The sequence below is a fragment of the Pelobates fuscus genome, chromosome 8 (assembly GCF_036172605.1).
Source record: "Pelobates fuscus isolate aPelFus1 chromosome 8, aPelFus1.pri, whole genome shotgun sequence".
Classification (NCBI taxonomy): Eukaryota; Metazoa; Chordata; class Amphibia; order Anura; family Pelobatidae; genus Pelobates; species Pelobates fuscus.
In genome coordinates, this window is record NC_086324.1 from 15,892,182 (window position 1) to 15,906,639 (window position 14,458).

A 14,458-nucleotide genomic window follows, 5' to 3' on the forward strand; every position below is an offset into this window, starting at 1 on the left:
TGTCAGTAGACACACGTTAAAAATCAGCAGCGGGTGGGCGGGGCCTGACCGCCGAGCTGGCTGGACGTGGGGCACCTCGTCTCCTCAAGGAATCCCCAGTATCCAGCGCAAAACACCCTAATCTCTCCTGAATACCCGAACAGCTGCTACAAGAAGGCGAGCGGGGACCCGAGCACAACTTAAGGGGTGAATACTGACCCCCGTCCTGCCGGCAAGGATGATCGCTGGATGGCTGGGATTGTGGCCTGTCGTGAGGCTCTGGCGGGAGATGCGGCCGGTCTCCCGTGCTTAGTCCGGCGGGACCTCCCATGCACTTAACGAGGGCCCCGTTCACCCCCCCCCCCTGTGGGCCGGGGGGGTCATCCCAGACCCCACCGGGGAAGCAGCGATCTCCTATGTAGCCTCAGTGACAAACGGCGCAAATAGGGACCGCATGGCGAAAAACAAAATGGCCGCCGCATCAATCACCAGCGGCAGAATAGGAGACCCACAGGCACAGACACACTCTTGCTGCACACCAAACAACTCTAAGGAGGAAACGCTCAGACTGTAAAGAAGGCTCACACCTGCATAACATGAGGCAATCTCTCACCATGGTCACCGGAGGATCAGAGGGAACTCAATCGGGACTCTAACCCTGCTGTGTCACAAGCTCCCTCTCTCAAATACCAGAAGCTGCAGCTAGCACAACAAGAGATTAACCCGTCCCTGGCAAGAGACCTGACTACATCAAGGACACTGACCGATCCAGCACAGAGGCAGGGATGATCAAGCGGAGGCTAATTATATATGCCATGTGTATATGTATGTATGTATAATGTTGTGGACTATGGCAAACCCTGTGTTTCAGCACCTTACCTTTACAAAAATCCCGAGTGTATACTGCAGCTGAATCTCCTTCTGTAATTCCCCATAGAGAGCAAATATGAAGCGAGACCATGTGGAAAACCTAGCGCTCTGCTGCCCCCTGGTGGTTAAATTTATTTAAGCATACAGAAATACACTCTTGATGTTTACTTTTATAGCCTGTACTAACAATCTAATGTTCACACTACTTTAAAAAACCAAAATGTGCATTGTTACACATGCCTCACTAACACTGATCTATGTTAAACGATCTCTCGGCAACAGCTGTTGGGGCATTGCCAGATTATTTGTACTGTTTATCCTATGCACCAAAAATAAAGAATTAAAAAAAAAAAAAAAATCAGCAGCGGATCAAATACTTTCCCCCCTCACTGTATACATTCATTAAAGGACAAGTGGAATAAAAAAATCTGTAAGATACAGAGAGGATGAATATTTGGCTGTGGTCAGGGTGAGGGATACACAGACGAGAAGCAGGGAATAATGGAATGGGGGCATGGACTAGGCTGAAAGTGACTAGTGAGAGCTATGAAGATTCAAGTTTATACAGTGAGGTGTGCCATCAGGCGTTTGTGAAACGGTAAGAGAGAGGTGGCTGATCGGATGAATAGGAGGTGGTTGTATTAATGGGTGACCTGGAGTGGAAATCAATGTAATTGAGGCATGATTAGGGGTAGGCTAAATGGTGTGGAAGAGAGAGAGAGAGTGGAGTTGTAGGACATGGGGTATTATCAGGATACAAGTGAAGAGAGACAGGACTGGAGTGAGAGAGTATTCGGAAAGGCCATGCAAGAGATAAGTGAGGAGTTTTGAAGCAGAGAAGGTGAGAAGCAGACAGATTGTTTGTATATTGAAGAGTTGAAGCGACAGACAGAATAGTGTATTAATGCCTATTAAAGAGTAGCGAAGAGTCAACAGTGGCAGACACCATGTGAATTGTAAGTGAGTGTGAGATGGTGACAGGATGATGGAGTAGAATGGGTGGTGGAGGAGTGGGTGAAGGGGATGGAGTGGGGAAGAAGACTACTTTTATATCCAGGAGATATGATTTACATACAATGCCAAGGCAGGATATTAGCTTAAGATTTACCGGCCTGTAAACAAGTCAAGCAGACTCAAGACATATATTCTATCAGCAGAAGGTCTTTGTCAGGGCCTACCATTAACCCCCGATGGCCCTCGTATGGTGAGAAGTTATTACAATTAGCTACATATTTAAATCAATGTGTCCTGTCGCCTTACCTGTAATAGGTGCCAAACCAGTTGAGGGGTGTATACAGCTGGATTATGTATGTTCCAAACAGCACATAATCGCCCACCTGGGGGAAACAACAGAGTGAGGGCATTTTAAAATCAAAATCATTATTATCACCTAATTTTACACAGGGGTTTTCTACCCAGAGTGAACTGAAAGCAGTCTAACTCAAGATCATGAACTAAATTGGTATCAGATTTTACTATAACCCGACTTAATGGAACTCAACTTATCAACTTTGAAAAGATGACATCACCAATAATCAAATCTATGACCTTGAGTTTTGGACTGCTTCCAATGTTACATAAAGCAAACTCAAGGGGTCAAATATCTCAACACAGAAATATAGCAGAAAGCGGATACCGATCGCAACTCACTTTGAATTTGTTCTCCGTAACAAAATATGCAGAGAGTAAAGACCCGGCCAGTAACCCAAGTCCGATGATAATGTTCTGTGTCTGGTTCAGCATAGCAAGCGTAGCGTTAACTTTCCATTCTGACACCTGCAGGAACAACAAAAAAAATCAGGGATCAGAATACTGGTGTTATCAGCAGCTAAAAAGGTACCATAGGAAGTAAATCACTTCCTATAATACCTACAAAGCCACAGACATCATAAGAGACAGGAAATCATAGTTTGTGGTTCTAGCATTTCCTACCTGGTATTTTACAATCGCCTCATTAAACCTGTTCACCTCGTAATCCTCCGCATTGTAATATTTTACCTGAAACAATACAGACAGAAGTGAGTGTCACTGCAAGCCACCACCAGTAGGCAGTAACTACATTGATTGTGGTCACAGTGCTTTAATTGCACTGCACAAGATCCCAGCCAGGTCCCAACAAGATCCCAGCCAGGTCCCAACAAGATCCCAGCCAGGTCCCAACAAGATCCCAGCCAGGTCCCAACAAGATCCCAGCCAGGTCCCAACAAGATCCCAGCCAGGTGCCAACAAGATTCAACAAGATCCCAGCCAGGCCCCAACAAGATCCCAGCCAGGCCCCAACAAGATCCCAGCCAGGCCCCAACAAGATCCCAGCCAGGTCCCAACAAGATCCCAGTCAGGTTCCAACAAGATCCCAGTCAGGTTCCAACAAGATCCCAGTCAGGTTCCAACAAGATCCCAGCCAGGTTCCAACAAGATCCCAGCCAGGTTCCAAAAAGATCCCAGCCAGGTTCCAAAAAGATCCCAGCCAGGTTCCAAAAAGATCCCAGCCAGGTTCCAAAAAGATCCCAGCCAGGTTCCAAAAAGATCCCAGCCAGGTTCCAAAAAGATCCCAGCCAGGTTCCAAAAAGATCCCAGCCAGGTTCCAAAAAGATCCCAGCCAGGTTCCAAAAAGATCCCAGCCAGGTTCCAAAAAGATCCCAGCCAGGTTCCAAAAAGATCCCAGCCAGGTCCCAACAAGATCCCAGCCAGGTCCCACCAAGATCCCAGCCACGTCCCAACAAGATCCCAGCCACGTCCCAACAAGATCCCAGCCACGTCCCAACAAGATCCCAGCCACGTCCCAGAAAGATCCCAACAAGATCCCAGCCAGGTCCCAACAAGATCCCAGCCAGGTCCCAGAAAGATCACAACAAGATCCCAGCCACGTCCCAGAAAGATCACAACAAGATCCCAGCCACCTCCCAGAAAGATCACAACAAGATTCCAGCCACCTCCCAGAAAGATCACAACAAGATTCCAGCCACCTCCCAGAAAGATCACAACAAGATTCCAGCCACCTCCCAGAAAGATCACAACAAGATTCCAGCCAGGTTCCAACAAGATTCCAGCCAGGTTCCAACAAGATCCCAGCCAGGTTCCAACAAAACCCCAACAAGATCCCAGCCAGGTCCCAACAAGATCCCAGCCAGGTCCCAACAAGATCCCAGCCACGTCCCAGAAAGATCACAACAAGATCCCAGCCACATCCCAGAAAGATCACAACAAGATCCCAGCCAGGTCCCAACAAGATCCCAGCCAGGTCCCAGAAAGATCCCAACAAGATCCCAGCCAGGTCCCAACAAGATCCCAGCCAGGTCCCAACAAGATCCCAGCCACATCCCAGAAAGATCCCAACAAGATCCCAGCCAGGTCCCAACAAGATCCCAGCCACGTCCCAACAAGATCCCAGCCACGTCCCAACAAGATCCCAGCCAGGTCCCAGAAAGATCCCAACAAGATCCCAGCCAGGTCCCAACAAGATCCCAGCCAGGTCCCAACAAGATCCCAGCCACATCCCAGAAAGATCCCAACAAGATCCCAGCCAGGTCCCAACAAGATCCCAGCCACGTCCCAGAAAGATCCCAGCCACATCCCAGCCACATCCCAGCCACATCCCAGAAAGATCACAACAAGATCCCAGCCAGGTCCCAACAAGATCCCAGCCAGGTCCCAACAAGATCCCAGCCAGGTCCCAACAAGATCCCAGCCAGGTCCCAACAAGATCCCAGCCAGGTCCCAACAAGATCCCAGCCAGGTCCCAACAAGATCCCAGCCAGGTCCCAACAAGATCCCAGCCAGGTCCCAACAAGATCCCAGCCAGGTCCCAGAAAGATCACAACAAGATCCCAGCCACATCCCAGAAAGATCACAACAAGATCCCAGCCAGGTCCCAACAAGATCCCAGCCAGGTCCCAGAAAGATCCCAACAAGATCCCAGCCAGGTCCCAACAAGATCCCAGCCAGGTCCCAACAAGATCCCAGCCAGGTCCCAACAAGATCCCAACAAGATCCCAACCAGGTCCCAACAAGATCCCAGCCACGTCCCAGAAAGATCCCAGCCACATCCCAGAAAGATCACAACAAGATCCCAGCCAGGTCCCAACAAGATCCCAGCCAGGTCCCAGAAAGATCCCAGCCAGGTCCCAACAAGATCCCAGCCAGGTCCCAACAAGATCCCAGCCAGGTCCCAACAAGATCCCAGCCAGGTCCCAACAAGATCCCAGCCAGGTCCCAACAAGATCCCAGCCAGGTCCCAACAAGATCCCAGCCAGGTCCCAACAAGATCCCAGCCAGGTCCCAACAAGATCCCAGCCACGTCCCAGAAAGATCACTACAAGATCCCAGCCACGTCCCAGAAATATCACAACAAGATCCCAGCCACGTCCCAGAAAGATCACAACAAGATCCCAGCCACATCCCAGAAAGATCCCAGCCAGGTCCCAGAAAGATCCCAGCCAGGTCCCAGAAAGATCCCAGCCAGGTCCCAGAAAGATCCCAGCCAGGTCCCAGAAAGATCCCAGCCAGGTCCCAGAAAGATCCCAGCCAGGTCCCAGAAAGATCCCAGCCAGGTCCCAGCCAGATCCCAGCCAGGTCCCAGAAAGATCCCAGCCAGGTCCCAGAAAGATCCCAGCCAGGTCCCAGAAAGATCCCAGCCAGGTCCCAGAAAGATCCCAGCCAGGTCCCAGAAAGATCCCAGCCAGGTCCCAGAAAGATCCCAGCCAGGTCCCAGAAAGATCCCAGCCAGGTCCCAGAAAGATCCCAGCCAGGTCCCAGAAAGATCCCAGCCAGGTCCCAGAAAGATCCCAGCCAGGTCCCAGAAAGATCCCAGCCAGGTCCCAGAAAGATCCCAGCCAGGCCCCAGAAAGATCTCAGCCAGGCCCCAGAAAGATCTCAGCCAGGCCCCAGAAAGATCTCAGCCAGGCCCCAGAAAGATCTCAGCCAGGCCCCAGAAAGATCTCAGTCAGGCCCCAGAAAGATCTCAGCCAGGCCCCAGAAAGATCTCAGCCAGGCCCCAGAAAGATCTCAGCCAGGCCCCAGAAAGATCTCAGCCAGGCCCCAGAAAGATCTCAGTCAGGCCCCAGAAAGATCTCAGTAAGGCCCCAGAAAGATCTCAGCCAGGCCCCAGAAAGATCTCAGCCAGGCCCCAGAAAGATCTCAGCCAGGCCCCAGAAAGATCTCAGCCAGGCCCCAGAAAGATCTCAGCCAGGCCCCAGAAAGATCTCAGCCAGGCCCCAGAAAGATCTCAGTCAGGCCCCAGAAAGATCTCAGCCAGGCCCCAGAAAGATCTCAGCCAGGCCCCAGAAAGATTTCAGCCAGGCCCCAGAAAGATTTCAGCCAGGTCCCTCCAGATCCTAAAAAGATCCCAGAACGAACTCAGCAACATCCCAGCCAGGTCCCAACAAGATCCCATCCAGGTCTCAGCCAGATCCCAGTAAGCTCTCAGCCAGGCTTCCAACCAGCTCCCAACCAGATCCCAGTAAGCTCTCAGCCAGGCTCCCAACATGTTTCCCAGGTACCAGCAAGGTCCCAGCCAGATTAAAGCCACATCCCAGCAAGCTCTCAGCCAGATCCCAGCCAGGTCCCAGCAAGCTCTCAGACAGGTTACAACAAGATCCCAACAAGATCCTGGGTCTCAGCCAGATCCCATTTAGATCCCAGCCAGATCTCCAGAAAGATTTCAGCAATCTCTAAGCCAGGTCCCAGGTAGATCCCAGCAAGATCCCAGCAAGATCCCAGGTCCCAGTTAAGTTAGGCGCAGTGAGTCACCGTTTCGAAGTTGAGTAAAGAGTCCACAGCTCTGGACTTGGCTTGGTTGTCGCTGGTGTTCATTTCCCTCCGATACTTGGTTCTCCATTCAGTGATAATAATGGTCAGGGCTGCCAAGGAGACAGAAATCTGATATTAGTTTATAATATGATAGGGCAGGAATTGTAACAGAAATAGGGAGTACAACGTTTTATTTCATATTACAAATAACAGATCGCTTTATTTTATATCCATTTGGTTTAGTGATTGTATCTTCATATAAATAACAATGAACCATGGCTAAGATAAAATAATGCAATTTCTGGAGAGGGATAATAAACTACAAAACAGAAGGTGAAGTCTCCAACCCTCCTTGATGTAATTATTTACCCAAATTTACACACTCAATTTTTATGCATCTTTTCCAAGAGTTACTCAGTGTTTTAAAGTGGTGATGGTGCTTGGAGTCTGTATGTGCAGTGTATTAGTTTGAAACGTGGCGTAGAACAGCTTGCTGGCAGCAGTGTAACTCCACCTCCGGCGGTGACATTGATAAACATGCATTCCGACTGGTTAATGTTCATTCTGTGCATAGTGAATGCCTGTCATCATGATACATAGCATGCTGGTGACAGATGCAGACATCCCCTTCTGTGTTGCCTAAGTCCTCCACTCATCATAGGGAGAACTTGGCTTTAGCGTCACATCACAGGTAAGTTTAGACTTTATTTTTATGGGGGTGAGGGCTAACTCCATCCAAAAACAGTGTGTTATTAACCCTTTAAATGACTTTAAAAAATAGGGTTAGATAAGGTCTAGGGTTCATTAAAGGGAAATTATGGATTAAAATAACTCGGCCGCCCCCCAATTTCTAACGCAATATAAAAATAATGCTCTAAAAAGTGAAAATAAAGCAATAAAACTTACATTTGAAAAGCTTTCTCACCTTTAACGTTTCCCTCAGAGCACTATACCCTCTCTCCCATAAATCCTTGTACATTTAGGATGTGTGGACCTGCCCTGTAAGGGAACGCTAGTAGCCCATTTCACTGTTTTAGCGTGTATTACACTGGCTATCATAAGCGCTTGGCAGCGCCTTGTAAACCAGCTCGACGCCTTCTCCTGGTCGTAGAAGGAGCTAAATACAGGCTGTGCATGTGAAGGGCAAACATTGTACCCGAAACATGGACACAATTTTCAGAGGCAGCTCTGGAGTACAGTTACATCACAACCACTTAGCACTGCAGAAAAATGCTGACTGTTCTTTATGGAACTATAGCCATGTGCAGCAAATTATGGAGTTTATTAACAAAGTCTGAAATGTAATGGGTTGAAAATGGAATAGCAAACATTACACCAAAATATCTGATTTGGAAAATTCTTCAGCTATATCCACAGGTTGGGTATTCTTAAATTCTGCAATTCAATATTCCATTCACTGCAATTCAGTATTTACTGAATAATCCCCATTGTAACCCTCGGAGATTTCACAGAAAGAGAGAGAGGCCCAAGTACTCACTTAGATACAGGGTCATGCAGACGAAAATGATCAGCCCGAACCAGGCGTTGAACGAAGATGTGAAATAAACGATTCCGATTACAATATCCGCAATAGTTGGAAGTATACTGAATACAATATAACTGCAAAACAGAAAGAAAGCACAATAGTGAGTTAACTGGCTGAGGGTGGTGAGAGTCATAAGCGGCAGTGTGATCAAGGTTGGTTTAAGTGACATTAAAGCCATTATTATGTTTATACTCCGAGTGTGTAAACTTATTCTAATACTACATATATGTGATACTGATCTTTTTTTTTTTTAAATAAAACTTGCAACATACAATATTGCATCTTTAGTTGGACATTGTTGAAAAGTGACAGTTAATCTCTGTGGTCCTCCCTGCTTCACTCCCTGCACAGTGCAGTGACAGGGAGCCTGTGTACAAGAGAGAGGTGTGGATGTCTACATTGTATTTTTCACAGCTCACAAATGCATATTTTTAAATATAGGGATAATTAAACATGATATAAGAAATGCTGGGTAGTAAGAGGTCCTTTTTAACATGTATTATGAGTTTATAACAGTTTAAATAAAATCTCTGCAAGGTTCCCACCAGGAGTCACAGATTAATTTTACCTGAGCAGACTGTTAATACTGCTAGTGCCTCTGTCCACACTGCGTAAGACTTCACCGGTCTTGCGTCCCAGATGCCAGCGCAATGACAGAGCGTGGAGATGGGAGAAGAGGCGGACTTGCACCTCACGGTTGGTAAACTGCTGAACCTTGATCCACAGGAAACTGCGCGTGTTACTAATAAATCCAGTCGCACCTTGAACAACAAAAGGGGATTGTCAGCAGAAGGCAACAAAGGGTTAAAACATACATTAGTTTACCCAGATGTGTACTCTCTATACAGAACAACACTACCAGAAGAGATGGACAATATTGGGCAACTTTTAATGTATGTAACAATCTACTAATAGGGGGAGACCTGTGTTCACCAGCCCTAATTCCTAAAAACACGATTTGGATACAATGGATGTAGGACTAAAAATAAATATATCTTCTAATAAACAAGTAATACTCAACCATTACAAGTTTATAATAACAATGTAACTACTACCATACAGGGAGCAGCGCTGCATCCATGCTGACCGCACAGCTCCTAGGAGGGGATGAGATTGATGGGCAGGGCGGTAGCAAGCAATGTATAATGACACTGTACATATACTTGTACATCTCAGAGAGGAAGCAATGCTCACTGTGTAAAAGGGGGAGGAGTCTGGGAACCACAGCTCAGCATGAAATTATAAAAAAAAAATGGAATGTCCCTATAATGGCAAAGACGAAGTAAAAACCTAAAGCAAGGAGGACGAAGACTATGGTAACTCAATAAATGCTGCAGGAGTTTGTAAACTACATTTACCATGATGTCTCAATTACCTTAAAATGATGGAAAAACGTTAGAAATATACGTCTCTCGTTGGGATAAATTTTGTGTTGCAAAGCTAAGTGTTAAATAACATGAAATTCCTTTAACCCCTTAAGGACACATGACATGTGTGACATGTCATGATTCCCTTTTATTCCATAAGTTTGGTCCTTAAGTGGTTAATCTTGTGTATTATTCCATGCAGCAAACGTGAGTGTATGTGTGCATGAACTCATTATTATACACCAACATATCAACACGGTGTGCACGTAACACTCCAACGTTCTATAGATTCTTTGCTTAATCCCCTCCACTTTGTTTGACATGAACATTGTGAAAACAAGCACAGAATACTGGGTAACAGATACAGTACAGGTTGGCACACTGTAGTGACAGAAACATACATTGTACATGGAGTATGTTATAGATTTGCAATGTCAACCCTTTATGTGCACACTCCCGCTGAATGCAATGTGTGTGATCAGTTATTTATAGCAACTGAATGCAACCTGTTGTCGCACATATATAAAAAAATAAAAACGGGCCGTTGGTGTGGTATTAAACTGTGTACCTTACACTCACTGCAAAAAGGATGTTAAACCACTCATCTGTTTTTAGATGACCGTTAATCCTGTATACATGGTTTAAATTATGACTTACAATAGAACTGCAGGTAAGTCAATAATAATATGCATGTCTGTGCGTATGGATGTCATAAAATATGTCTTGAGCACTAGTCGATAGCAAGCTGATAGCAGGTTTTATGTGAATAACACAAAAACCATGTAAATGCAGAGCAACTAAAGAATGAATATTAGAGACTGGGAGCTGGTAGAATCTGGCTATTAGAAGGTTTCCCATTTACCATCTTACCTGCTCCTCCGCCTTGCAAAAACTTGAGGAAAACGTACATACAGACTGTGAGTGCCAAGATGTGCCAAGCTGTGCCCTCTGTCAGATAATCAACTGTGAATAAAGCAAATAATGTGTCATATCACAGCCTTGTAAACAGACTTCCTCCATAAAATTCAAACTCATTAGCAGTGAATTAGAGAACACTATGTATGTTTTCTACAAGGAAGGTGATACACTATCAGTGGACTTGTAATGTAAGAAAGAGAAGGGATCTGTGATGTAAGACAGTGAGGGAGCTCTGTAACATGTAAGAACAGGATTATTATATGGAGAAGGACCGTCTGGGACATTATTTATATTTCTATCTCTTACCTATAGTCTTGGCATAAATTGGAACAAATACATTAATAGCTCGTTCTAATCCCATCAGTCCCATGCACAGAAGAACCAGTAGCTGCAGGAAGACGCTCCCCTTCGGCCACATGTAAGGGAGGAGGAGACGAACCTTGTTCCTGAAACCCTGCCATGTGGACTCATTCGGGGATCCGAGAAGGGGCTAAGGAATGTAAGGGGATAAAAATTTTTTACATTAGGAATACAACAAAAAATCAGTGCATCAAAAGATTTAAAAAAATAACCTACTGAGTAAACTATATGAACCCTTTAGGTACCCCCCGGTGCCCATGCTGCTCCAGGCTATGCTCCAGATGAAGCTCAGACAGCCTTTACTGCCGCAGCTAAAACATTTCTGCCCTGTTGGGGTTTCCTAGGAAATTTTAGAGAGCTAAACTCACTCCACTCTCTGCGGTAGGTACCACCATCACTCTGCTGACTGGCTTCATTCCTGAAACGCACTGTCACGGAATGTGCAACAGTTGGCAATAAATGAAATGTACAGGTCCCTCCGCTGGACTGGATGGGATCAATTACTGAATATACAACATTAGGAGATCAGCAGGATGTGATCGGGGCGCACTGTGAAAACATTGCAATGAATGCTGCAAATCTCAATAAAAAACCTAGATAATCCAGCCTGGTAAGGAGACTGTGACAGCTAAAATTTTATAGAGATACATCTTTCCATTCACGTCCTTTACCCCCAACCTTTACATTCACGTCCTTTACCCCCAACCTTTACATTCACGTCCTTTACCCCCAACCTTTACATTCACGTCCTTTACCCCCAACCTTTACATTCACGTCCTTTACCCCCAACCTTTACATTCACGTCCTTTACCCCCAACCTTTACATTCACGTCCTTTACCCCCAACCTTTACATTCACGTCCTTTACCCCCAACCTTTACATTCACGTCCTTTACCCCCAACCTTTACATTCACGTCCTTTACCCCCAACCTTTACATTCACGTCCTTTACCCCCAACCTTTACATTCACGTCCTTTACCCCAACCTTTACATTCACGTCCTTTACCCCAACCTTTACATTCACGTCCTTTACCCCAACCTTTTGTCAGGGTACCTGAGGCCTCTACCTCTAAGGGAGGTAGAGACTTGGTGGTTTATCCGTCCAGGCGAGCTGTTTCCTCCGTTCCTCGCGGTTCATCCAGTCACTTAAACACCGGCCGCGAGGAATCCACGTCCTTTTCTAGCAGGACGCTCAATACGTGACGTCATGACGCTATCACGAGCGACCTGTCACTCAAGTGTCCGATATCCAATCGGTACTTGTCAGAGGCGTGATTTTCATCCAGAGCCAGGGTATTTAAGCTTACTCCTCACCCCAGCTCATTGCCCTGTCGTGGTTCTAGCTTGTCTAGTCACTCAGTGCTCTGGTATTCTAGTTTGCTCTATTGGTTTTGACTCGGCTCGTTGTACTTCCCTGCTTCTCTGTTATCCCTTGACCCGGCTTGTCTCTCGCTTATCTGTCTTCTCGTTTCCTCGACCTCGGCTTGTCTCTGACTATTCTTTATTACTCTCGGTACGTTAGTCCGGCCATTCTAAGGCCCGGTATACGTACCTTTCCACTCTTTGTACTCTGCGTGTTGGATCCCTGTCCCGATCCTGACATTACGACAGGGCCAATGGATCCTGCAGGTACAAACAGTCAGCTTGGTTCTTCGGATCCCAGGTTTGACGCCATGGAGCATAGGATGGATCAGATGGCTTTGGCACTACAGGCACTTTTGTCTCGTGCTAGTAATCCACCTGAGGAGACACGTACTCCTTCTATTTCTCCTGCAGTCTCAGGTCTAGAGGTAGCCACTGTAGGTGCTTCTTCCCTTATTACCCCACCAGTACGTTATGGCGGGTCACCGGAGAGGTGTCGTGGCTTTCTAAACCAGATTAGCATCCATTTCGAATTACAACCCCGCTCTTATCCCACAGATAGAGCAAAGGTTGGATTTATTATTACTCTACTCATTGAAAAAGCTTTGAGATGGGCCAATCCTTTATGGGAGAATGATAATCCACTAGTCTATAATTATAATGCCTTTGTAGCTGCGTTTAGAAGAACTTTTGACCCCCCTGGTAGAAAGGTCAATGCAGCTAGATTAATGTTGCGCCTTAGACAGGACAATCGAACACTTGTGGATTATGCACTAGAGTTCAGGTCCTTGGCGGCAGAAGTTAAGTGGAACGAACAGGCTTATATAGATGTGTTTCTGAATGGGTTATCAGATATAATTCTTGACGAGGTCGCTACTAGAGAACTCCCTGAAAATTTGGAGGATTTAATTTCTTTTATATCTCGTATTGATGAACGCTTAAGAGAGAGGCAGAACACTCGAGATAGGACCCGTAGACCCTCCTTTAAACTAGCGCCTACCTTTCAAATCTCTGAGTTCGAAGACTTACGTATTCCTGAACCTATGCAGATAGGCAGTACTCATCTCACTGAGAGGGAGAGACAGTACAGGAGAAGGGAGGGTTTATGTATGTATTGTGGAGTCAGGGGTCATTTACGCCTAAATTGTCCCAATCGTTCGGGAAACGCTCGCACCTAAGTTCCTCTAGAGGACAGGCCTTGGGTGTTTCTACTTTGTCCTCTATTCACAACTACAAAGAGCTCAGGCTTCTATTACCCGTTTCTTTAAAGTGGGAGAAGGGAGTAGTTAAGACTATGGCACTAATCGATTCTGGAGCTGCTGAGAGCTTTATAGATCAGGGTTTTGCTGCCAAGCATGCTATTCCATCCCAGTTAAAAGAGACACCACTGGCTGTTGAGGCCATCGATGGTAGACCGTTACTTGAGCCTGTTATTTTCCATGAGACCATACCGATTAACTTAACTGTTGGCATCCTACATAGAGAAGACATATCCTTACTGCTCATTTCTTCTCCGTCTATTCCCATAGTTCTGGGGTACTCCTGGTTGAGGAGACATAACCCTATTATTAATTGGGAGTCAGGGGAGATAGTTTCGTGGGGACAGAATTGTCAAGAGAAATGCTTGCGGAAGGTCTCACCCCTCGGCTTAACCAACACATCGGCTAACTCTGACAACCCTACAGAGACACAAATTCCGTCTCAGTATCTAGATTTAAAGGCTGTATTTGACAAAAAGAAAGCCGATACCTTACCTCCACACAGGTCCTTTGATTGCAAAATTAACCTACTCCCTGGTACCATGCCGCCCAGAGGTCATGTATACCCGTTATCTACGAAAGAGAACTCAGTTCTAGAGGAGTATATTAACGAAAATTTAGACAAGGGATTCATTAGAAGGTCCTCCTCCCCTGCCGGGGCTGGATTTTTTTTTGTTAAAAAGAAGGATGGTTCTTTGAGACCTTGTATTGATTATCGAGGCCTAAATAAGATAACCATTAAAAATGCCTACCCGATTCCCTTGATTACCGAACTCTTCGATCGTTTGAAGGGCTCTACGATTTTCACCAAGTTAGACCTCAGAGGGGCATATAACTTGGTGAGAATCCAGCAGGGACATGAGTGGATGACGGCATTCAATACTCGATATGGTCACTATGAATATACTGTTATGCCTTTTGGGTTATGCAATGCACCAGCTGTATTCCAAGATCTGATAAATGAGGTTCTTAGGGAATTTCAGCAAGATTGCGTCATTGTATACCTAGATGATATACTCATTCATTCTAGTGAGATTGAGATTCATCAC

General features: G+C 46.2%; 1 protein-coding gene across 3 annotated transcripts in view; it reads right to left on the reverse strand.

The window, feature by feature from the left end:
- The window catches only part of ABCB6 (ATP binding cassette subfamily B member 6 (LAN blood group)), a 49,663-nt gene that overhangs the window by 13,956 nt on the left and 21,249 nt on the right, over positions 1–14,458 (reverse strand). For all 3 annotated transcript variants that reach the window (XM_063429301.1, XM_063429299.1, XM_063429300.1), the window contains exons 4-11: positions 10,735–10,918; positions 10,381–10,473; positions 8,712–8,904; positions 8,096–8,217; positions 6,598–6,707; positions 2,782–2,847; positions 2,500–2,625; positions 2,110–2,186 (exon numbers count right to left, since the gene is read on the reverse strand). In XM_063429301.1, the coding sequence (XP_063285371.1) occupies positions 2,110–2,186; positions 2,500–2,625; positions 2,782–2,847; positions 6,598–6,707; positions 8,096–8,217; positions 8,712–8,904; positions 10,381–10,473; positions 10,735–10,918 (971 nt within the window). The remainder of the gene's footprint in view (positions 1–2,109; positions 2,187–2,499; positions 2,626–2,781; positions 2,848–6,597; positions 6,708–8,095; positions 8,218–8,711; positions 8,905–10,380; positions 10,474–10,734; positions 10,919–14,458) is intronic.